The sequence below is a fragment of the Malania oleifera genome, chromosome 4, assembly GCF_029873635.1.
Source record: "Malania oleifera isolate guangnan ecotype guangnan chromosome 4, ASM2987363v1, whole genome shotgun sequence".
NCBI classification, from domain to species: Eukaryota; Viridiplantae; Streptophyta; class Magnoliopsida; order Santalales; family Ximeniaceae; genus Malania; species Malania oleifera.
In genome coordinates this window covers 81523844-81550813 of record NC_080420.1, presented here as the reverse complement: position 1 = coordinate 81550813, position 26970 = coordinate 81523844, and the positions used below count along the sequence as shown (strand labels likewise).

The following is a 26970-nucleotide window of genomic DNA, read 5'->3' as shown; positions in this document are numbered from 1 at the left end:
ACTCTTGTCAATGACTACTCCAGAATGACTTAGTTCTATTTAATGAAAGATCGTTTTGAGTTGTTTAATATCTTTTGTGCCTCCTGTTCTCAAATGAAGCCTTTGTTTGATATGCCAATTTAGATACTTCATTGTGATAATGCTAAGGAGTGCTTCAACTAAATTCACTACCGATATAACAGACCCTAGCTAATCCATCAGTCATCTTGTGCTCCCACTCCACGACAAAATGGAGTTATGATGAGGAAAAATAGACATATTCTTGAAGTCACTTGAACCCTATTGTATCAAATGAATAACCCCAAGGTTTTTTGGAGTGATGTTGTGCAAAATCGCTTGCTCTCTCATCAACAAAATGCCATCTTCTATCCTTTGCGGTAAAATCCCATATTTAATTATCATCCCTAAGGCCCCTTTGTTCTCCCTTCCTCCTAGTATATTTGGTTCTCCTTTGTTCAACAGTAAAATCCAAGAAGGAATAAATTGGATCCTCATGTTGTCAAATGTATTTTTCTAGGTTATTCTATACTCAAAAAGGATATCAATGTCATAGCAACACTTTACATCGATTCTTTGTCTTTGCTGATGTCACCTGTTTTGAGTCTACACTATACTAATCAGATTCTTTTGTCGACCTTGATGAGTCCATTCCTCTGCCCAGCCTTCCCAATCCTAACTTAAAACCTTTGTCCAACCTTCCAATATCATCATACATTTTGAGTTTTTCTCGTCACTTGGATTTTCCCAATATGTAACTACAAGTATACAGAAGACAACTCAAGGGAGTAAAGCCTCCTCCAGCTTCCACTTCTATGCCTCCAATTCCCTTATTAGATGATCCTCTTCCCCAAGTCCTATCGCTATTCAAAAAGGTAAATGCACTTGTATCCAACATTCGATCTCTAATTTTGTTTCTTATGATTTCTTGTCACCCTCATACTATTGTTTTGTCCCCAAGTCTATTTCTAAAGCCCTATCCCATTCTAGGTGGAGGAATAATGACAGAATAGATGCATGCTCTATAGGATAATGATACTTGAAAATTGGTATGTCTTCCCCCTGATAAGTTTGTGGTTTTTTGTCGTTGGGTGTTCACTATGAAGGTTAATCCAGATGGTTCCATGGCTTGATCGAAAACACGTCTTGTTCCTAAGGGATATACTCAAGTGTATAGTTTGGACTATTCAAGCACATTCTCCCCTATTGCTGAACTTGCCTCGATACGTTTGTTCATCTCCTTAGTCAGCACCTATCACTAGCCACTACACTAGTTAGACGTGATGAACGTTTTCCTACATAGTGACCTTTACGAGGAGGTCTATATGGAGCAACCACCTAGGTTTGTTGCTCAAGGGGAGACAGACTTAGTATGTCAGCTCAAGAAGTCACTATATGGTTTAAAACAGTCTTCGAGGGCATGGTTTGGTCACCTCAATGCTATAGTACTTGAGTTTAGCCGTCAACAATGTGCAGTAGATCATTTTGTATTTTATCGTCATACTCCATTCGGAAGGATTCTATTTATTGTGTTTGTGATAGATATTAAGATTACTAGTGATGATGATCAATGTATTAAGAGCCAAAAGCATTCCTTGCATACTAAGTTTCGAACAAAGGATTTGAGACAATTGAAGTACTTCTTCGATATAGAAGTATCAAGATCTCATACTACCTATCTTGTCACAAAGAAAGTATATTCTTGATCTTTTAGATGAGACTAGACTATTGGGATCAAAACCCGTTGATACACATATGGATTTTAATTGTAAGCTAGCGTGATTTGTTGCCCAACCCAGGATAATATCAAAGACTTGTTAGAAAGCTAAATTATCTCACGATCACTCGGCTGGATATATTTGTCGCAACAAGAATTATATGTTAGTTTCTTGATTCTCCAAAACAAGTCACTGGGATTCTATAATTCTCATCTTGAGATATCTCAAAGGTGCACCTGGGAGAGACCTTTTACATTAGGATCGAGGTCAAACTCTGTTCAAGGATATTTACTACAGATTGAGTCGAGTCACCTTTTGATAGAAGATCCACAATCGAGGACTATATCTTTGTTGGTCGAAATTTAGTTTCTTGAAGGAGTAAGAAACAAACTATAGAGGCTAGGTCAAGTGTTAAGAGCTAAGAGTTAAGAGTATAGGGTCATGGCTCACACTACATGTGAACTTGTTTGGTTGAAGAACATGCTGGAAGAATTGGGTTTTCCACATTCTCAATCACAGATGTGTGATAATCAAGCTCATGGTTTTAAGTCATGGTAGCGGGTAGCAAAACATAATAGTAACTAGTGTAGTAGGAAGTGGGAGCAGCAAATGCTACATAACGGAAAGCGGGTGTAATGACTGATTTTTTTTCAAACAAGCACAATCTTATGCATATTAGTGTATTTGCAGGCTTTAAGCTTTTAATCATTCTTAGAAAGAGTTTTAGTGTACATTGGATCCTTTAGTTCAACTAAATAAGTTGTTTGGTAAGGGCAACAAATTTACATTTGTTTTAAACCACCACTAACACAAAACTTGTGTGTCAGCATGTGTACTTACACTTTTTCCTCATTCTTATGTGTGATAAATTAATTAATAAAACAAAATACATTATATACTCTGTTAATTTATTAAAACACATAAGGCATACGGATAAGACAAACATACAATAACTAGAAAAGAAAAGAAGGCTGAAGTTGAAAATTATAGAACATAAATATCAAATTGCTAATATTATCAAAATAAAATATTTTCTTCGCAAATTAGTATTATCAATTTGTTATTAATGCATCTCTTGTGAGTATTTGGAAAACTTAGTAAAATTGTATCATTATCATCCTCTTATAATCTTTTTCCCCCTCTCCCCATTGTATATTGACTGCCACTTTCTTCGAGAGAAACTTGTGTAGAAACTCATTACCACCACTCATATGAAGTCTGATTTGCAGCCAGTTCATTTATTTACTAAAGCCTTGGGGGCTGCTTATGTTAGATTCATTTGTAGCAAGCTAGGAGCATATGATATATATGCTCCAGCTTGAGGGGGGGTGTTGATGGTTATCATAATCATTTAGCATTGTTAATGTGTGTGTGTGTGTGTGTGTGTGTGTGTGTTATGTTAACAAGTGAGAATTACTAATGGTATTATGGTTATTAGTATGTACTTTGACATATATTATAAATAGAGGGAAAGCCCTATCATTGTGATATTAGGTTTTCCATTTTACCCCATTATTAACAATTACAAAATTCAAATTATTTTCAAGATCTAAATACAACTCTCAATTATTTTGGAAAGGTTGAGGTTTTAGAAATCAACTAAAAAGGCATGAAAGGCACCTTTTGTAAAAATGCATAAGCTTCAAACAAGTAATGCGTCAGCCTTTTTGAGATTTGGCATTTTAGAATGAGCGTCAAGACATCTTGAGACATCTTAGGCATGTCTTGCATTGAGGCAAGCCTCCATTGAGCTTTTGGAACATTGGAGGCAATGATTCCAACGAGTTTATTCGGTTCTGATCAATTCTTTTTTGGCTAAAACTGAACACCAACCCAAATTTTGCGGTTCAAAAGGGAAACCTTCAGTTCAGCTAGTAGACGAATTGTATATCAATTTAGTTCAGTTTATTGACCAAATTTTAAAATATTTAACTCTTTTTTTAAGATTTTATTGTTCACTGAACAATGGGCAGGTTAAAGGACTAACAAGACAGGCCCAAGTTCAAGAAAGAATATGGGCCTTTCGCTTTAGCCCTTAAGCGGAGAAAGTTACGTGTTGTGGTGGGAGAGTGGCTGCTAGGATTTTATAATGAGAGGACTCCACTATCTTTCGTGCAACCAATGTGGGACATTTCCAACTCACAAAATTGGACAGCACTGCTCCGACTGTTGGTGCTGTAGGAGTTCTTGTCCCACACCATTTAGAGAAGTGGATGAACCAATCTTCCTTCTTTATAAAAGGAGGCTGCCATAACATGCAGAGAGCCTGTTCAGGCCATTCAAGTGCAGTTGTTTATTACTGTTAAAACTGGGCACATATGTGTGGAACTATTTGAACAATTCCTATATTTTAAAATTTTAAAAATAAAATAAAATTTAATAAAACTTAACCAATAAATGTAAACAGAATTTCTAAAATTTAAAGAATAGTAATCCATTTCAGTTATTAGGTTTTTTCTGTTTGGTTTTTCCCAAAACCGAAACCGAAACCAAAAACCAATTTTGAAAGACACAACAAACATAAACCAATAAACATAACCGAAAAACTGAACCGAAATGTAAAATAGTTCATTGTAGGTGCGGTTTTCATTTTTTCCAGTAATTTTTGTACACCCCTAATGATCTCCCTCCAAAGGTCGCCTCTTTTCTTTATGATTATAAAGCCATTTCTGAAGGAGGGCTTTGTTGAAAATAGAGAGGGATTTTAGCCCTAGGCATCCATTTCAAATAGGTTGTTTAACCACCACCACCATCACCATCCCCCCTCCCCAACCTTCCATTGACAAGATGATATTTGAATTCCATCCCAGAGCTCCCCCATAGCAATCTCCTTTGAATTCCTTCAAGCCTTGTAGAAATTAAGCAAAGTATATGGAAGGGATACATACCAAAGATTAAGAGAATAGTCAAGCTGCTCTTGATGAGAGCAAGTCTCCCACCATTTTACAAATGTTTCTTTTCCAGCCAGCCAACAACTTCTCAATAAGTATTGTACAGTTATCATCTGTAGTTATCATTTTGAAATCAAAATTTGTTGGACATGTAAGTTATTGTACAGTTATTCTCCTTCTTCCGTTGTTGTCACAGAGAGAAGAGCTTACAGTTAAATTGATTCAAGTACAATTGCTGCAAGCAATTTTTGCACAACTACAAGTCCTACAAAGCATTCAAGAATCAGAAATTGTAGGGAATCCCCACAGAACTAAAACACTATTCATCTAAAACCTCCCCATAAAAATTATAGTTGTGCCCTGATTTCGAAACCCTAATTTGAAGGCATCATTTCACAACACATCCTTCACCTTCACAGACAGACACCACCGAAACCCCCTCCTCCCCTCCATTTCACCTTCACTCGACAAGAAGAGCGTGGCCCCACACGCCACCTGAAGTTACCCGAGCTGACTTCCCTTCATAATCCACGCTTCCTGAAGTTTCCTTGACACACCACCACCATCACTAAAACCACCAGCCCCTGATCTGCCAGCCGGAGCACCATCACAGGAGGACCCTCACCAGCAGCACACGCATCCCATGTGCCAGCGACCTGCAAGTGGGAAAACTGCCAGAGTCTTCCCCTGCTTCCATACTCCCAAGGACTTGTTTCCAGCCACAATAAATTGAGTTTTTCCCTGAGATTGTGAAGCTGAGTTGAGGAAAATTTGAGAGCTGGTGCAAATTAAACGTTTGGAGGACAATTTCAGCACCAACACTGATTCAGACTTCATTTGCTGCAATTTGTCAACATTATTTTGTGGATACATTGAGAAATTGGGACATTAGCTTGAGATATTGGAGTGCCAATGCAAATTTCAGAGTCTTGAAGGTCTGCCAGCATTCCGATTGAGACTCAGCGGCGAAAACTTGGGATTTCCTGCAACAAATTACCTTTCCTTTGGGAGATTTGGATGTTGGTTTGAATAAATTTATCTTCAATTGTTTAATACCAATTCTTGAAGATAAATTTAGCGTGCCAGCACCCTTTTCCAAGTTTAAAAGTAGAGTTTTCTTGGAGCATCTACAAGAAACTTAAGTAAAATACCTGACCAATCTCTTAGAAACTACAAAGTCAGCACAAGGGCCTTTTGGTAATGATGAATGAACTTGCACCTACTTGGACTCCACAGAAGTACTTGCTTGAATTTGCATTGGTCCATATTTACTCCCGAGTTAAAAAATAAAAATTATAATGAGCTGATTTCATACATCTGATTCCTACCTAGTCAGCATTTCTCAACAATTACAAAACCAACTGTGCAGTCAACGAAAACTCTCTTCTAGTGCAACCGATTATTACCTTAAATTTAGAGACTTCATTTATCGGTGTACTCTTAGTAAGTTGAAGGACCAAATCAGAAGGTATATAAATGTTTGAAAACGTCCCACTACTTTATTTGAGACTTACCATATGGCTTCAGAGGCTAAGTAAGCATTTTCTGTTTTCCAATTTTTAATTTCCAAAGAATTATAAAAATTTTAGCTTATTTCTTAATTTTTCAATATTTGTCTTAAAAAGGTAGGAAAAAAAAAGTTGTTCAAAGTGCAAAACAATTTTTATTTTTTATTTCCAGATTTCAAAATGATCACAAAAAAGACAATTTGTTTTAACAATTTTCCAAAATTTATATAAAGTAACATCTAATCATAGATATTGGGGCTTGAAATTTGGATTTGTGTGGATTTAGAAGAAACTCAATACATAATCCACAAATTAAAGTCCAAGACCGGAATTCCATGCTCCCATACGCAAAGGTAAGAGTAATAAATATTTTAGAAAAATAGTTAAAAGATGTTTTCCAATACAAATTTGGAAAATTGCAAAACAGCATTTATTTGAAAATTTTAAAATAAAAAATAAAACTATTTCCACAAGCATATAGTGTAAAAATTGTTTATTGTTGTTCAGTTATTTCATAAAAATGTTGTAAAAATGAAAAATTAGCTAAATTTTTTGCAATTTTTTGGAAAACTAAACAGAAAATGAAAACTATTTTGCAAAGCTAAACGGGCCCTAAAAAAATTTTCCAGCTGTTAACCCATAACACGACTTCCTATTTTTAATAATTTCATCATTCTAGATCAATTTCTCCATGGTCACAAGGTATTCCAAAATCCTCTCAAGACGTTCAAGAGAAAGCTCAAATTGTTAAGGATGAATAATCAAATATCAGAAGTGCCAATACCAATTTCCGTGTAATTGAGTATCATGACTAAATAAACTATTTGCATATTACTAGTGCACAATGTTTTGATTCTTTTGTGGACATGAATCATGAATTTTCTCAAATGAAGCTATAGACTTGTTTTTAGGGAATCTAACACTGTTGAAGCCTCTCTAGGCCAGAGATGGACCTTGACTTGTCACCAAGTTTGGTTGTTGAGACTTCCAATAAACATCAAGGTGAGTTGCCAACTACTAGGATAGATGTGTTTGTCAATGACCTTGCTCTTCAACCTCAATTTTCCATTTCTAACCCCAGAGAGTGAGGAACAATTGGCTGCTCTAGATTTTTTGTTGAAAATTCTTTAATCATGGAACCTATTGTTGAAAATCCCCTTGAGATTCTCTCTCCTTAATCCCATTAGCTTGTGCCTCCACCCCTCACATCTTCTCCCTCTACTTTTTCATTTAACCAAATCTAATGAAACAATGTCTGCCATCCTAGAACATGGATCAAATGCTATTTTCTTGAGCTGCCAATAGATTGGGATATTAAATAGATTTCTTGTTTGGAGGACTTGTTATTTTATCAGAGGACACTGCAACCTTCTATGCTACTTGCAGTTGGAGGATCATCTAAATATCCTCCAATGGTGATTAACAAAGCAATGCAGAACATGCCTCATCTTGATTTACCAACATGTTCGACTTTGTTCAGATTGTTCTCACTCATGGCATTAAAACTGCCACATTTCAGAACTTAAGGTCGAGTTTTCTCTAACAAAGGGAGTTTGATGGAGAGTTACCAATGGAGAACTTTAGATTTTTATATTGTAGCTAGGTTTTAATATTTTAGTTTGGGAAAAGTCTTCTTACTTTTAACAAATTTACGTATATTTTGTGTATTTAAGTACTTTTGGCCTTATTTTGTAATTCCTAGCTTTGTAGGGATTTTTATGTAAATATATGTTCGGAGTAGTGGGTATAACTGCTGGACATGTAAGTTTTGTACAGTTATCATTTTGAAATCGGATCTGCTGTGCAGTTTCCTAGTGGGTATAACTACTGGACATGTAAGTTTTGTACAGTTATCATTTTGAAATCGGATATGCTGTGAGTTTCCCTCTCTGTACTCTCTCCCCAGCAGGTTCTTGTCTTCTTCCTTCTCCTTCTTCCTTTCCCAGCTCTATTTCCTTCTCCTTTTTCAGTTTCTCTCTCTATTTCCTTCTTCTTCTCTCAATTCTCTCTCTATTTCTGAATTCTAATATTTTTCCTACATCAAGGGAGCACCCATATAAATAATGGGTCCACACAAGAGAGATCTTAACAAGTTTTACATTGACTATTTACCCAAGCTTGGGACCAACAGCATTGGGAAAGAATAAAGACACTAAGTGCAACACATTCTCAGGCGTTTATGTCATACGAAAAAGGTGGAATGCCATGCTTTTATTAGTAAATTTTTACCAAAAAAATATATATTGCACCCTCATATACTAAAATTTCACTTCTCTACTACTGTAGCTGTCGGAAATAGCGAATTTGACTTCTTTACCCTTATCTTCCTAATGGTGTTAACAAGAATCTCCATGTTTTTATTAGTAAATTTACAAGGTGGAGATAGATAATGAATTTCTTTAACTCATCCTATGCACTAATTTTTACAAAAAAATTGCACCCCCGTCTACTAACATTTCAAACATCTTCAATCAGCAGGAATGCAACGTGTACAAAATTAATTACTTTTTCCTTTTATAAATAGCAGCATCTCCAATCATTTCAAAGGGATATATAGATATGCAGAAATCCCAAATATGGGCCTCAATAAGTTCAATGGCCCATGTGATAGGAAGGTACGGCATGATTATATTTGTGTGAGAACAAAACATGCAGAGAGCAGAACAAGTGTGGAAACTAGGACTAAGCATGGTCAGGTTCAGTCAGATCTAGCATAATATTCCAACCAAACCTACCAATTCGGGTTGGCAGAAATCTAACTGAACTCAAACAGTGAGCTTAGCAGTCTGATCAATCCATGATGCCGGGTTGGGGTTGGTTGGACTATCCATTTAGCCTAAACAACTTGCACCATCTGCAATATGCAATTCACCTGTCTAAGTCAATACCAGCAATGGCAAGATTTGCCACAGCCAGAAATGAGAGAGAGATAAAGAGAGAGAGCAATGAGAAAAAGGGAGAGGCAAAGATCAAAACACAACATGAAAGAAATGAATGTGAGAAAGAAAAAGAAAATGGCAAAGAGCAGCATAAAGAGAGGAGGGAGAGGCAAAGATCATACAAAACCATTTAAGAAATCAAAATGAGAGAAAAAAACAGGAACTGGAATACCAGGAGAGTGGAGACCTCATCTCCATTTAAAGCAAGATCTGCTTGATCTATTGCAAGGGAGCCAATCAGATGCTGGAATCAGAAAATTAACAGGTCTGCTCTTTGCCTCTGGTCAACTAAACTTCAATATGATCAACCCCCAGCCCAAGCTAGGGTATAACTTTAATTCAGATGGGATTCAAATAACATCTGGATTTGGCATTATGGCTTTGATCTGTTTCAATTATGGTCAAAGAGGTTTGATCTGCTTCAAGGGTATGAACAGGGAAAGGGGAAGAGATGAGGGATGTAACATGCCTTAATCTAGTTAGCGATAAGGCTCTAAATGACAACAGATTCAATCATTTCAGTTTGAGTCTGTTCAAAATGAGGAAACACAACAACTGAACTGTGTGATCCACTGATCCGTATATTTCTCTAAGTGCATCCAACTGACGGAAGCAACCAAAACATATTTATATTCGTCAGTTTGGGGAGGTGGGTCACGTAGGGCAGTTTATTGCACATCCCCTGTGGAAACAACTTCATATTCAGAAAAGTATATATAGTTGTTTGATAGTTTGAACCAAAGAGCATTAAGAGACATTCAAAGAAAAATAACTCATCCAAAATAAATTTGGCAGCAAACTAGTGACTAGTGAAGCAGTAAGCATTGTAAGAATCCAAGAGAAGGTAAGGTTGGCAAACATGGCCCCAAACTAGTTTTGGATGAAAAGCATTTCAACAGTGAGTTAACTCGATCTAAACTGATAGGCGGCAAGCTAGTGACAATGAAAAGAAGTTCAAAAGCAAATTCAGCCTGTCCAACCAGAGTCATAAAAGGGATAGAATAGAAAGAAGTATCCAGCTTTAGCTGGTATAATAGCATATGCGGCACATAGAATTTGCTCAGTTAGCAAACATGATCGAGTAAGCACATAGAATATAATACAAGGAAAATGCCAGACACGGTATCTAAACTCCACCCCCAGTACAATGCACACACACACGGCACATGAATCCTGACCCTGCCATATCATGCATGGATGGCAGGGATTGGTCAAGAATATAATGAACACAAGGCAAAACCATTAATACACTAAACTTTTACCTCAACTTTGAGCTTTCTTTTTTTTTTTTTTAAATAATAATATTTTGGAATAGGACGTTATTAAATACTTTTGAGCAATAGCATACATGGAAATAAAGATGTAGAACCTTGCAAATGATTGAAACAAACAATTGCACAAGTCTTTCAGGAAAAGGCTTACTACTTACCTATTTCGAATGAGCTCTAGCATATCCATGTTTCAAAAATTCTAAACCACAGTTAGTCGCACACCCAAGGTGGACCCAAATAAGATGGAAAGATGAGATTCACAAAGATATATAACTGAATGAATAAGGTAGGTCTGGGGAGGTGAGATAAAAGAAGTGTTCGCATGTCTGCAGCAGAGTGGGGAATGAAATCATGAAGGAAACAGAGAATTTTGTCAAGTATGAAGGAGAGAGAGTTGTGATTGATGGAAAAAGGGGGAAAATTCAAAAAAAAAAAAAAAAAAACATAGCTGGTCCCATCTTTCTTCTAATTTCTACTTTCTTGTATTAACTTAGAGATTGAGATCCAATGATGTGATCATAGTGACAAAAATGGCAAAGATAGATGGTAGAAGACAATGAGTTGGAAGGCCCATATTTGTAAACAAAGTGCTTTATGAGAGGAGTTTTGGCTGAGAGAGGTGACATGTTTGCCTGTGATGGTATAGCAAACGAGGCATGAGCATCACCGAAGGACAAAAGGAACAACATAGAAAACAATGAGGATGAGGTCTACTGGGCCTAAATGGGGAACCAAATCTAGACAGAGAATAGATCCAGTCTCAACTACCTGTTATTTATTATCCTTCCAATTGAAATTAGCAACATTAACATCAGCTAGAAAAATGCGTAAGTTAAAAAGCTAAACTGTGTCACTGCCATTCCACAACTGCAAACTTGATAATAAACAAGATATGACATGCTGTCTGTCTAGTCAAACTGATAAATAACATATTTCAGTAAAATAATTTTGGAAAGGTAAAATCAGGAAATTTAGATATTTTATGGACACATCAAATCGGTAAGCTAGCAAGCTCAAGTACTTGACATGGCATATAGAGGGAGTTAATGTCTACCAGGGGTGCAGAATCAGTCAGGGACTGGAAAGGCGGTAGTTTATCCCACGAGTGATGTCTGTACAAGTCCACTTATCTCTCTGTGTTGTGAACTTAGCTGATAGAAAGCTATCTGATAGCATCCAATTTTACTGATTCAGCTTTTCAGCCTATGATTTATCATGCACTGACTTTGGTAGATCCTTCCATTAAGCAACACCTACCTTCCAAAAATTACCAAATGAATATAGCAACTAGATTAATTATGATGAATTCAGGGGATTCTAAATTCATTAAGTAGTTTAGATATTTCTAAAGCCACCTGGTTTTAGCAATTAGAATTTCTCAGCAAATAATGGGGAGCACAACCAGATCAACACTTAAGTCAACCAGGTTAATTAAACCAGATCAAGCAAATGGGAGAGTCCCCTTCTCTCCCCCATCCCAAACCACACCCCACCATCAAACCCGGCAATTCTTGAAAATAGATAATAGAACAAAACTTGATGAAATATTTACACGTACAAATTCACAGACCTTGCAAGCTTCATGAGCAAAATAAATAAATTCACATCGAGTGAGATCAATATCCAAATTTGTCTCAAATTAACTGACTGTAAAAACCCTTTCAGGAACCACACCTCAGCAAGATAATAAATGAAATTAACAAAGGAAATCGAGAATAAAGCAGGCTGAGAGAAAGAGAGAGAGAGAGAGAGAGAGAGAGTGGGAGGGAGAAAGGAGAAATGTATTGCAACTTTCAACCGAAAGAAACAGATCATAATACAAAAAGCTCCAAAAACACAAATGAAAAAAGAATCCTGCAGAAAGAGGAAAAGAACACCAAAATACAAGATAGAAATGAAGAAAATAAAATTTAATTAAAAATCTATCAACAAAGAAATTTTTGCAAAGAAAATAAAAATACAATTGTTATCAGAAGATAATCTCTCCTAGTAGTCTACTTGGAGATCCGCAGAAAAAGGATTTAAGGATGAGGAGGTGAGGTAACTTCACTAGAAACAATCACTAAACCGAGATAACATATGAAATAAATTCAACCACCTTTAAGATACTTTCCCCATGCAAGAATTAGACAATGATGTCATCTTAATACATAGCAAATAAATTAAGGAAGCAAGTGTATTATGGAAGGACTCACTTTCTTCTCTACTACATTCGAATTTCAATTTCATTTTGCAACATTAATATTATTCCAATATGTTTCGCCAATGGAGCGTATCAGCCAACATTGACAATTAACAAACACAACCCTTTACTGGATGATCCATTCATAACAAGACAGAATGCCACTAAAAAAGCAAAAAATTAACAGCGCAGATTTGATCCTAAGACTGGCCCAAGGTTTGTACGCATATTCCACCGTACATCTACTATGCTGGTATTTCCAATTACCCTGTTAACAATAACATCTCATACTTTCGTCGGAGGTAATCAGTCTACTATTTAAAGTTATAAAATTTCCCACTTAGAATTAAACAACAAGCACAAAAGATTCAAGTTTATTGCAGGACTCACTGCTAGAGCTGCACAAGCCAAGTTGTTTCTCAGCTATTTGGTTGTAGCTCGATAAGGCTCGTTCAAACTTGTTCACTAAGATGAAGAGTCAAACTTAAGCTTAGAATTGAAGCTCACAAACTAAATGAGCCAAGCTTCAGCTAAATCATAATCAGATCACTAAGCTCGCAAGCTGGCTCATTTAACTAGCTCACAAGCCCATTAATTTATAAGCTCAACAATGAGCTTGTTTAATAGGCTCACCCACTCATGAGTTAAGTTATTAAGAAAACTCATGAACTTGTTTATATAGGTTCAAAATTGGACTCAGTCATTAAAAGGCTCATTCATAAACCCACCTTCCAATACTTTTTAATTTGATGCTATTTTGCATATATACTGTCACACTAAGCATTTTTTTTTTCTCAAAATATCACAAATCATATATTTTTATTTTTATTTTCAATTTTTTTCTTTCAATACATAAAATATAAACACAAATCAAAACACTGCCCCTGCGATAGCAAATGAACCAAGTTGGTTGCTTATTCACATTAATGAGCAATTTCAAGTTTAACTTTAAAGTTCATTAATACACGATGGAAATTTGAACAAGATTAAACTTGACTGGTTTAGGTTTGTTTAAGGCTCAATTTATAGATGAGCCAAACAAGACTCAGCTTGGTTCACTTAATTAGAGGAGCTGTTTCTTAACCTCAATTTTGAAGCACATTTATTAAGCGAGCCTAGCCTGAACGAGTCAAAGTTTGGCTCGGCTCAATTGCAACCCTACTCACTGCATCATTTTCATATGCAACCATACAAAACTAAAATAATACATGTGCCACAATCAATAGAATGTGCCTGTGGAATATATTCTTTTCCCAAGTTTCTCTCATTCATGTTCTAATAGGATCTAAAATAATTGTAATAAGCTGAACTATAAATAGGCAAGCTCAAAGAAAAAATTCAAAATTTTCAGCAACCAAGCTTCCTTTTCTTCTGTCCCTTGCCTATGGTTGTGCACCGTGAATTAAGCTCCTGAGGAATAGCAGCTCCAGAAGACTTCAATAGTTCAACCAACTCTGGAAAAATAGTTTTATTCTCATCATTCACAAACAAAATTGCCCTACCCTCCTCTCCCAATCTGGATGCCCTTCCAATCTGATGGACATACTCTTTGATGGAGTTTGGCATGTCAAACACTATAACCTGTCTTACAAACAAAAGATCAACTCCCCGACCCAAAACCCCAGTGGCCACAATCACAGGTACGTCCCCGGCCAAAAATGACCTCATTATTTCTCTCCTCTCCTGCATGGGCTTTTCCCCATGAATTGATAAGGCTTTCATCCCAGTGGTGAAGGATATTGCTTCAGCAAGGAGATCTGCTCCAAGTCTCGACCCCACAAACACAACAACTGGTGGTGTGAAATGCCACTTGCTCATTAATATGTCAAAAAGCTTTTTCTTTTTTTGCTTTGACTCAACCCAAATAGCTATTTGCTTAACAGCCATACTTGGTTTGTTTGGCTTTCCCACGGAAACAAAAACTAAATCTTTTGCCAATGAATTTGCCATCTTATCAACCTCTTGTGATAAAGTTGCGGAACACATCAAAACCTGCGGTTGTGAAAGAGCTCTGAAAATCTGCATTACTTGATCACGGAAACCCCTCTGAAGCATGCAGTCTACCTCGTCAAGAACAAGAATTGAAACATCATCTAATTCAATGTTATGCTTTGTTAAAAGATCTATAAGCCTGCCCGGAGTTCCTACAATAAGTTCCACCCCTTGCTCAATGCGGTGGAATTGTTTGGCCATTGCGTCACCACCAACCACAAGGGCAGTTTTAAAGGGCAATCCTTTTCCAAGCAACTTCGCTTGTTCTTCCACCTGCATACAGAGCTCTCTAGTTGGCGTCAGAACCATTGCTAGCGGCTTCTTCTGGTTTGAAGTGCGCTCAGGACGAAATTTCACACAGAAAGAAACTACAGGTATCAGAAAGGAACCCGTTTTCCCTGAGCCCGTGCCAGCAGAAACAAGCAGACTTTTTCCAATCAAAGCAGCAGGTATTGCTTGCATTTGGACAGGTGTAGGCATTCCATATCCAGCTGCATCCATATTTTGCAGAAGTTTCGGAGGCAGATTGCAAGAAGAGAATGACATTACAGGGTCTGGAACAAAGTCTCCTTTCACACAGATTTCAAACTTCCTTCTGAGAAATTCAGTCTGATAACTACTCAAACCTCCAGGTTCGGATTTATCATGAATATCCCTAACATAAAAGCACTCATCAGTTGTCGGTAGTCTTGCAACAGCCAAACAACCAGCTGGCAACAGGGAGTTGGCAGTCCTGTGTAAAGCTGCCTGCTTACATTCCAAGCTGCAAATATCATCATCTGTCTCGTGACATATATATTCACCATAGCGGCCACATATAACACATCGAGGCTCCCCCGGAAGAGCTTCCCTCTGATCCCAACACCTCTCCTTCACATTATCCACTGCCTCAGGGAGTAAAAAACAAATATGAAACAGTGAAGTAAATAATATATTCCTACTTAGATTGCTTCTAAGCTTAAAGTTTTCTTAAGGCATTCATTAAAACCCAATTAGTTGTCACTGATGTGCACCTGCACTAGAACAAAATCTAACCTCTACAAGCCACTTGGCTCTCTAAAAGGGGGGGAGATGAAATTCTAAGATCTTATGTGTGCTAGTCACCGTACAACTAAGTAAATTAGGAGGTATAATTAATTTTTCTTAGACCAATGTACATTAAACATTTTTAGATCAATATGGACAATCAACAAGGCACTTCTATAAGGATGCTTTATCCATGTCATGTCTATGTCAAACACTGATACTCCTCGGTCACTCCTTCAACACATACTTGACACTTCATAAATGTGCCCAAGTCTATTTTTAGTGTATGACAACAGACCGCCACTTCTCAAACACTCTTTCCATACTTATATTTTATCATGAAATTCATAACTATAACCATAATGTTATTTCAAAACCTTACAATAACTTGTCAATGTTTAAAGTGGTATATTGAACATTATTAAAAAATTAAAAGGAAAAGAATGGAAGAAGCATATGTTGTATTTAATTTTTTTGCTGCATACAAACTTACATAGATAATAAATGTTAAAAGTTTCATGAAAAATATACTAATGATATAATATTATATATTTATTTACTAGCATGCCCATGCTAGGTCATGTCCTATATTTCTAATATTTATTGTGTCCCATGTCTGTGTATAGTTGTACCCATGTCATAACTCTTTTTCCATGACTCATATATCAGGTTAGAGAGAGATGCAATCAGAAGTTAAAAACAAAATGAAGGCAACTAAGATTTCCCAACTCCCAAGTGATGATGGTTTCAATGAGATGCATTCCGAAAGAAAAGAAGTTTTCTCATCATTGCCGGCATTTAATTGGTCTCAAAAGCAAAACTTGCATGGATTTTATCACTCAAAGGTGGAAAAGTATTTTGCAAGTTCTAGTCCAACACAAAAAAAAAAAAAAAAATGACTGCAGGATTCTACGTCATTACCTGTAGCATCAGCAACATCCACTGCTGACGTTGAGCTCTGCCATCCATCAAGTTTGTTTCCGTCATCCATGACTTTTGCTACAAACACCAATTAACAGAAGAGAACCATGCGGCAGCAAAAGGTCCTGAAAAGCCTAATAACCCAATTATGCATTAGAAAAATGGAAGTACTTAATCTTCAATAAATTACACTTCTTAATACAGATTCAGGTTACAACAAACAATGGTGTAAAACAACGATATAATTATGTTGCTTCTAAAAAATATAGCTAAAGCCATTTGACGTTTGCAAAGCAATAGAATACTCTTAAAATGCTATCCAACGAATACCTCAATTTCCAAGAATAATGTTTCAGTCAAGGGTATTACATCGTTGGTAGAACAGCACCAAACATAGGACTCATGCGATTTTTCTCCTCCTTCCTTGATTTTCTTACAATTTTCTAAGCAACCAACTGAAAGTACAGCGTTTTTTCTTGAGAAAACTTATGAGATCTCCCATGGAAAGGAACATAGGCAGGAAAAAAAACCCCTGGAAAGAGCGCCACATTGAGAGGAGAGGGTCGGGCTCCTCTCCTTTACAGGGAGGTAAGGAACCATCCTCCTGTGCACATCTAGCGACTTGAAAAGTAGCGAGATTACCCCTGAACGGCCACGATTTGGCCGATTCAACTCAAAACAAAAAAAAAACCAACCAACCAAAATCAAAAAAAAAGATGAAGAACGGACAACGAACCAAACAATTGCTCGAAATAAGTGAGACTGAAGAACGTTGCTGCTTCCCAGTTTCGTCAGAAGAAGAACTAAGCTCTTTCGGCACCTTCAGCTATTTCCTAGTGAAAGAAGGGCCGCAAGGGCGCCGTTCTCCGGAAGTTGTCTGCCGGCGGTCGCTTCAGGTCTGAAAAAATCAAAACCGGAATTCTTCGGTTTTCTGCAAGGTTAAATCTATCTGGCCAACTCAAATCAAAGAAGAAATACTACAAATAACATTAACATAGGAGCCAAGTTGACACACTATGTGTTTAAAATAATATTTTAAAAATTAACAAAGAATTAAAGAGCATAACATCACTTTAGGATAGTTGTAAATAGTTATAATGGTATTTTGAGATAATTATGAGTAGTTAAATCAATAAATTTGATATAATCATAACAATATTTTTGAATAACCATTGGTAGTTATAGTGATAAATTTGACAAATATTAGTAATTTATTTTCCTTTAATTGTTTAACGGTTACAATCCATTATATTCCAAATAACTTTAACAATTCATATAAAAATAAGTTCATGAAATTCAGTTGAACACTTAAACAATGATGAGTGTTGAATGTAGACAAACTAAACTAGCTAGGCGTGTGCAACATATATAAGGTGTAGACAACCAGCTATAGAAGATTAGAATGGTGCTCAACTGAACATTGCTCAACTACGACATGTATTACCTGAGAATAGGACCTAGGTTAATCATGAACTTGATATTTCGGGTAAAAACCATCTCACAAAGATCAGACAAATTGCTAAAGCAATAACAATACCAACAATTATTGCAAATTGTCCCTTAAATGCAAGATGATATTGCCCTGTAACATTTGAACAATGAAAATAACATTTTCATGCAAAATTTATGCACTAATAAATTATCTAAATATGTTATTAATATTAGCATGTGTTTACTTACTGCCAATGATACGTAACAATCTATTCCTAATATTCTAGATTCATTTTGCCCACATTTTATACATGGAATAATAATGCGCAATCATTACGGGGTTAAATCAAGTAAGACAAATAATAATAATCACAATGGTCAGTAATTTTAAACACAATTTACAAATACACTTACATATTTCATTTGAAATTATATTAAATATAGATATAGAGAGTGATATGAATGAATATTCTTGAGAATTACTTCTAGAAGGAAATATCAAACAAGTATTAATATTTACTTCTCTTTATGTATTACATTTAATTATAATAATTCATCTATACTCATCATTTTATTTTATTCATTTTAAATTGTAATGTAATAAATAATATGTTCGTCTATCTATGCCGTATGTGCATGCATTATGTACATAATATTAAATCCAACTAATTAAGATACTTAAGTATTAAACATAATGTAATTGTATCAAACCTAATTTAACATTATGCATATTGCACAAATTGCAAAATTAAAGTTTTATCTTCATTACAAAATTTTACTCCTCATTCATGACTTTACATTTTCAGTGATACCTTAATACCAAATAAATGCCATTAATAAAACAAACACCCATCGTAAATAAAAAAAAATTCTTATAAATTACACCCAAATAGAAAGATGCCCACTTTTTTGTTAACATTGCATTTATTTGTAAAATGGATAAATGAAATGCATATAAAATAAATAAATAACTAGAGAAGTAACTAAAGAAGAAATGTTAGAATGAAAATGCAAATGATTCCATTATAAGAGAAATATAATGAAGGAGGTGGAAGAGATAAGGTAGAGAAGCGTTGAGATTTGAACTTGAGTAGAGGAAAATCTATTTACAGTATTTTTTTTTTATTACATAGGAACTCCAGCCACCTAGTGCGGCACCAAACCTACGGATCAGCGTCCTCCGCCCCCAGGTCTCGCTGATAGGAATATTTACAGTATTTTTAGTACAACAACTAAGTGTCCTTAATTGGTTTTAGTAATGATTATGCCTTCAAGAGGGGACAAATTGGATGACTCAGATTGAGGGGTATAATTTTGTCCTATCATCAGAAGTTAACAAGAGTCTTTGAGAAAATCTAATAACTATAATGTTTTAAAGGAAACACCATTATAATAGTAAAGATATAGATTTACAAATAGTAGAGATATAGATTTAAAGAGTACTAACAAATGCGCACTACGCAATTTATAAAGATGACACGTGGACACGCACAATGTGCATTCTCCCTGAATCTTTGTGTTTTAAAACTAATAAAAATTATAAAGAAAATAACAAAGAATAAAAGAGTACAAAGCCATTTGGGATAATTGTGGATAGTTGTAGGTATATTTTGGGATAATTATGTATTGTATAGGGATAATTTTGACATAATCATTAAAGTATTTAGGTAGTTATGGCTAGTTAAAGAGGTATTTTGGGATAGTTATTGGTAGTTGTAGGAATAAATTTTTGACATTTCTTAAAAAGACGCTAAAGAGGAAATCCCCTCTATAGTAGTTAAAAGATATTACATTTAACTATAACACTTTATGTCTACACATTCCTTTATTTATTACTTTCTAATTTCAAAAATATTTAGAGTTAAGAATTAATTGATACGGTGTGTCTAAAGATTACGCACATATAAACTATAACTAATATCTAATTGTTAGGTAATAGGATTGAATCAAATCGGAGATCTGACACATGACGAAATCATAATCGTGGAAATGAATTTCATGAAATCTTAAGGATTATAAGATTTTTTTCTACCACAACTAGTGTCATGTCAGTATTGTGAAGCACACCTATTTCTATATGATAATCTTCTTTCGATTTTTCCCAAAGAAATTTGAAGTTCTTTCTTATCTAATCTTTTACTTGAATCATTTTGTTTATTCTTAACCTCTTTTAATAACTTTCCTGTATTCATAATACCTTGAACCAATTTGTCCTTCTTCTTTCTAAGTTTTCTTTTGTTACATATCTTCCAAATTCTCTTCAAACTAGCGAAAAAGGTGAAACAATTATGCTTCAAGCAAATTTTAACAGAAAGTCACTTGTATCTCATCCCAAGAAACTTCTATGGCATGAGATTCAAGCCGGGGAAGATTGGGAATTCAACAATTTAAATGAAACTGATCACGAAATTATCCCGAATATTCAAAAAATGATTGCTACAAAAATTATTCAAGATGAAAGTGGAAATGTCAAAATTAATTTTCAATCATTATTAACAAAAAGCAAAAGTGAGGGACAATCTTCTAGACAATCAATTGATTTAGGAAGAAAGAGTATTTTAAGTCTTTATATATATATTGAACCAAATAAAAATCTCAAACTTAAAGGAGTTGATTTTGGTCTTGAAACACCCCAAGGATATTACCAAGAAGTCTTTGAACCAAACTCTCCAACAGAATCTCAAATTTTAACAGGAGATCAAAGAAAACTTCTTAAAGAAAAAAATCAGAGAAAAAATATTATGACTATAAGCAAAGATTTTGAACCAAATATGGAAATGAATAGAAAATATTTCTATCATAAACTTAACGAAAGAAATAGACTTCTATTTTACAAAAAAATTAATAAAAAAGAAAGAGAGGAAATTAAGGAAGAATGGTTCAAATAAATGAAAAAATTAAAAGAAAACATCCCATTTTTCAAATTTGTTAAAGAAAGACAAACAATCAATGTTATTCAAGAATATAACAAAAATTGGAAACTTATAGAAAATCACTTAGTCAAATCCGTTCATCCTCCATAAAATTCAATCAAATTTAATTACAAAGGAATAGAAATAGTTGCCTCATCATTTAAAGAATTAAAAGGAAAAACTGATGTTGACCAATTAATTAGTCAAAATAATTATACAAATCAAATGCTCAGAACAATGGCTGACAAATCAACAAGAATCGAAGAATGTCTCGAAAATCTTTCAGAAATTAAAATCAATAGCACTTATGAAAAAGGAGAATCCAGTAAAACAAAAATTTAATTATTTAAGAACCAATGTCATTTAATACCTTAAATGAACTGATTTGACTAAGGAGAATCCAGTAAAACAAAAATTTAATTATAAGACCCCTACCGCACGCATCTTCGGGGAGCAGCTACAATATCCATAAAATCGTGGGGAGTTGCTCCCCGAAGATCCGTGCGGTAGGGGTCTTTTAATGTGCTTACAAACAAAGAGATGGTTTCTCGGTCACTCACCGGGGGGTCCACCTAGATCGACATATCTCTCCACCTATAAGCATATTCTCTAAATGTTTCGGTGGATTTCTTCTCCATTTCTTGTAGAGTCATTCGATCAGGCGCCATTTTCGTCACATGGCGATAGTGAGTGACAAAGGCATTGGCCAAGTCCTTCCAAGTGCAGACCCGGGCCTTATCTTGCTGAATGTACCAACGGATAACGGACCCAGTCAAATTGCTTTGAAAACAATGCATCATTAGTTTTTCATCATCTGAGTAAGCGGTCATTGCTTGGCAGTACATCACTAAATGCGTTCGAGGGCACCGGATTCCATTGAACTTTTCAAAGTCTGGCATTTTGAACTTTGGCGGCAGGGTGACTTTTGGCACCAAACAAAGGTCATTTGGATTAACAGAATCGAAAGTGTTAGATCCTTCCATTGCTTTCAAGCGCTTTTCCAATATGTCACAACGACACTCGGTCTCAGATTTGTTTATCCCCATATCAAAAGGTACTAATGGAGGAGTTCCTGCCACTGGGAACCCCTGTACTGGCACAGCAGGGATAAAAGGAGGCATATTTGGCAGTGGACCCCGCATGACACCAGGTGATGGAACTGATGTTTGTCCATGATCTAGGGTGAACCCTGGGGGATGAGTGGGATCCACATCTGCTTCGGGATCAACCTGCACCGCCTTTCCTTTGTTCATCAGTAACTCCAGGAACTTACTTACCTTATCATTTATCCCTTCTTGTCCTTGTTCCAAAACCAGGACCCTGTTTTCCAATTGTTCACTCAATTCTCTTACTCTTCGCCTGGTGTTGTACTGATGCGTGGTGGTCTCAATTATTACTTTATGTTACTCAAACGACCTCTTTGATTAGGAACTGAAAACCAAAAATTTCCTTTTTAGAATCATGAATGCACAGTTATGTACTACATAAATGAATGTGTTTTGATGCATGATCAGGGTATGCAATAAGTGTTTATGCATGGATGCAACTAATGCACTTATACATACAAACAAAGATATGAACGTACATGCAGCCTATCGTGCATGACTATGTATGAAATGAAGTGCATGAATACAATGTAACATAAATGACTACTTAGCCAGAATTCTAGAAAAATTTCACTAATGAAAGATTTCAAGATTAACACGACCATTGATGGACCACAATTTCAGTTCAAATCTTCCCTCAACCATTTCTTTCCTTGTTAATGGTCCATGTACCTCAGATTCTATGAAGGGTCAGATTATGATCTGAGGTTGGGGTTGACCCGGGGTAGTCAACCCGTTGGATTTGTTCAATGCGGACTTGTGAACTTTAGTGTGCACTTGGGTCTCGAGTATTTTAAAATACAGGCTTCAATGTATTTCATGATGAAATCAGGCCCTAGTTTTAAAAGGACTTGGGCTTGGATTACTTAAAAAATGTTGGCCCGGATTTTTAGGTAATAGGGGCGAAGCCCATTTTTGAAATTTGGGTTTGACCCTTTTTGAAAATCAGGCCTAGGCCGAGTTTTTACTTAGGAAAAGGCCAGGCCTATGCTTGTTATTTCTTAAAAAAAATTGGGCTCGAGTCATTTGAACAGGGTTAGACAGACCCGTATTTTAAAATGCTCGGGCCAAGTGCTTCATTTTTTAAAAGGATGGGCCATGGTCTCATTATTGGACTTTTTCAGAATACTGACTAGTATTGTAAGTCTAAAATGGATGCAAAATGCATGATATAATACAAAGTATCTCACAACATATATACAACAGACGGTATGGGAGAAGGATGTCCCGACCCAGGGTAGGTACATATATACAGGGTTCTTCATGGCATTATCCTAGTTAAGGAAAACTATAGACAAGTATGTGCGGGTGGGCTCTAATCCTCATTGATGACAAGGTTTCCAATTTGGACTTCCATCCTCCCCCACAGGCGTCCAAATAAAGCCCGCACTATGCAGAGTGGTTCGTGGGTCCCATCAAGCTCTGCCACGAAGGGACTGACGCTATTACACTCATTTCTAATCCTAACAGGGAAAGCCCGGGTATAGAGCGTGAAAGTGTGTTAACCCTAAATTTAGCCTAATCCCGCTACCCTACATGCATGCACATGCTATTAATCACATGCTTATTCAATAATCATAGCAATAGAGTATTTATAGGCAATCACATGCTTGAACCATCATGGAAACAAATATTCACATTACACCAGGGATATTAAATGTTCACTTTAAACCCAGGATATTTATAAATATAGTAACAAACATTCACCTTGAAGCGAGGATATTCACATGTATGGGGAATAAATGTTCACAATCTACCTATATGGAAACTAAATATGCACATTAATTAAGAATATATACCTATATGGAAACTAAATATTCACATAATTACGGATATATACCTATATGGAAACTAAATATTCACATAATTACGGATATCTACTTGGATGGGAACTAAATATTCACATTAATATCTGTATGGAAACCAAGTATTCACATTAATTAAGGGTATCAACCTATATGGAAACCAAATATTTACATTAATTAAGAGTATCGACCTATATGGGAAGTAATATTTACATTAATAAAGGGTATCTATCTATATGAGAAGTAATATTCACATTAATGAGGGTATCTACCTATATGGGAAGTAATATTCACATTAATAAAGGGTATCTACCTATATGAGAAGTAATATTCACATTAATGAGGGGTATCTATCTATATGAGAAGTAATATTCACATTAATGAGGGTATCCACTTATATGGGAAGTAATATTCACATTAATAAAGAATATCTACCTATATGGTATGGGAAGTAATATTCACATCAATAAAGGGTATCTACCTATATGAGAAGTAATATTCACATTAATGAGGGGTATCTATCTATATGAGAAGTAATTTTCACATTAATGAGGGTATCCACTTATATGGGAAGTAATATTCACATTAATGAAGGTATCTTTATATATGGGAACATTAATTAAGGTATCTATGATTATTAACTCCAAGCTATCTACAACTATGGAAACATATATGTTTACTAAGTCAAACATGTTATAATTTTAATAAATTACTTTATTCAAATATAGGGGTATTTTATTTACAAAACAAAGTGGAGTAATTAAAAGACTTAATAAATTTAAATTGGGATAATTCCTAATTAATTATTGGCTTGACTCTCAAATGTCCCCAGCGGAGTCGCCAGGCTATCGCAACGTCCCGAAGCGCAGGTCCCCCGGGGTGGCGAAACAAAAATGTGTTTTAAATTTTTCAGGAAAAACAATGAGTATCGGAATCGCCACTAACCTTTTAGTGTGGTTAGAATACATAATTACTACCCCGTTATGGGTAGAATGGGTCTACATTACCAGAACTGAGGTCGAGAGTTCGGTTACGCGAAGGGAAGGTACGAGCACGCCCTACGCGCCCGTTCTTAAGAACAGTACCTAACTAATTTGGAATTTTCCCTAAATTAATTTAAAAAGTCTTTCACATTACTCCTCTATTAGTAGATTTACAAACATACATGCAATATAAATAAATAAATAAATAATAATAATACAAGAATATACGTAATCTATAAATATATACATATTCTCTCATAACTAAGGGTACGTAAAGCCCGAAAGCTTATACCCTTGCATTAAAATGTTAGGATCAAAGATCAAGAAAATATTTAAGAAAATACACTCCCAAATTTGGAAATTATATAGAATTTTTATAGGAAAATACTAGTATGGGAGTTTTTTGGAATTCGAAGGGTGTCAAATATAAACATATAATGTGAACAACGATATCAAAAATACCATGATACATAAAATATAAAAAAAAAAAAAAAAACATAATAATAATAATAGTAAAAATAATAATAATAATAATAATAATAATAAATAACAACTATATGCCATATATACTATATAATAATAAATCACTGTAATACCTAATAACTTACCCTAATAATAAACCAACCTAATAGATAATAATAATACACACATCATAATAATGATAATAATGTAACTCATACCATAATAATACTAAAGTTAGAATAACAATAATGATAATAATAATAATGATGATATATCATACGTAATAATAATAATAGCAATAATAATACACTACCATATAATAAGACATTAACATCCTATAAATATAATGATGACACCCTGAAAATAATCAAAACCCTAAAGTTAACACTCAATACATACACATGGAAACAATTAATCCCTAAAATAAAAATAATAATATGGAAATAATTTGAACCCTAAAATAAATATACGATATATGCAATAATAATTATGGAAATAATTGAAGTCTTACTATTAATATACGATAACAATGTGGAAACAAATTAAACCCTATATTACACATGCAATATATACAATAATGGAAACTATTACACAAGTAAAATTACGGGAAGCAATTTAAATCCTAGAGTTAACAGATAAAACATGCGACAATAATTATGAAAATAATTTAAAACCTTACCATTAATATATCATAACAATATGAGAGACCAATCGAACCCTAAATAAAACATATAATGAACAAAATCCTAAATATACCATTAAAACCCTAAATACAACATGTAATAATTTAAACATTAAATACACAATACATACTAAAATAAATAACATACCACAGGATAATATACAACAATAACATAGATACCCTAAATAATAAATAAGTATATTACAATGATTGAAAATATAATGATAATATAAACACTTTACACTAATATTCAAACAATAAATATGAACATGTAATAAGGTATTAAAAAAAATAATAATCCAACAATAATATTAATATTTATATACATATATATAATAAAAGCCTATATTACAAAAAAAAAAAAAAAGAGGGCACTAAATATTACACATACGACTGGTGCGTAGAGCTGCAAGCTTTTCCGGTGACGAGGAGAGCAGAGGAGGGCTGAGACGCTGGGTTGCAGGACGGCTGTCTGTGACTGGTGCGAACGGTGGTTGCCGGCGCTGGGCGTGAGGGCACTGTGGGGTCTCGCCGGGATGATGGCTGGGGGTGACCGGAGATCCTTGACTGTTTGGAGTAGCTGGTGCTGGCAGCAGGTCCGGCTGAGAACCTCGGTGATTCTCAGGTCCGTGGATTGGCACAGGGGATTTCGCAGGGTTTCTGGTTGCTGCAGTGGAGGATGTCGCAGACAGCAACTCGGCTGTCTGAATGGAAGGCGGCAGAGGAGCTTGGCGGAACCCTCAGGAGACTGAGAGGGAGTTCGGGGAGGAGGAGAAGAAGAATCAAAGGAATAAAGAAAGGTTTTTTTCGTTTTGGCCTGCGCCCCTGTTTGCTGTGCGCTGCGCCCCCTCCCAGCCGTGCGAGCTCCATGCCTTTATAAAAAAATTTGAAACCTAGACTCTTTTTTTTTATTTTGTTTTTCTTTCTTTTCTTTTTCTACTTTTACTCTTATGCTAATAATGAAAATAGTAATAATTATTATTATTATTATTATAATTATAATAATAATAGAAGGATAATAATAATAATAATAATAATAAATATATCCAAAATAATAATAGTAAAGTAATACTAATAATATTACTAGTAATAAATAATAATACAAATAATTATAAGAAATTAATAATAAAATAAAGATAAAAAA

At 35.0% G+C, this 26970-nt stretch overlaps 2 protein-coding genes across 29 annotated transcripts in view; both read right to left on the bottom strand.

Moving 5' to 3' along the window:
* LOC131154584 (uncharacterized) overlaps positions 1–26970 on the bottom strand; it is a 531072-nt gene that overhangs the window by 63753 nt on the left and 440349 nt on the right. The gene's annotated exons all lie outside the window — the stretch shown is intronic.
* LOC131154587 (DEAD-box ATP-dependent RNA helicase 41-like) lies at positions 13704–26682 on the bottom strand. Of its 28 annotated transcripts, none has more exons than XM_058107474.1 (5): positions 26212–26675; positions 21349–22219; positions 17182–17390; positions 16446–16579; positions 13704–15382 (listed from the first exon to the last, which is right to left on the bottom strand). In XM_058107474.1, the coding sequence occupies exons 4-5, from the start codon at positions 16513–16515 to the stop codon at positions 13854–13856; spliced, it is 1599 nt and encodes a 532-aa protein (XP_057963457.1). In that variant the 5' UTR covers positions 16516–16579; positions 17182–17390; positions 21349–22219; positions 26212–26675; the 3' UTR covers positions 13704–13853. The 28 variants fall into 28 exon arrangements, with proteins under 28 accessions (XP_057963457.1, XP_057963446.1, XP_057963461.1 ...); XM_058107463.1 differs by having other exon boundaries at positions 17182–17376; XM_058107478.1 differs by having other exon boundaries at positions 17182–17343; positions 26218–26675.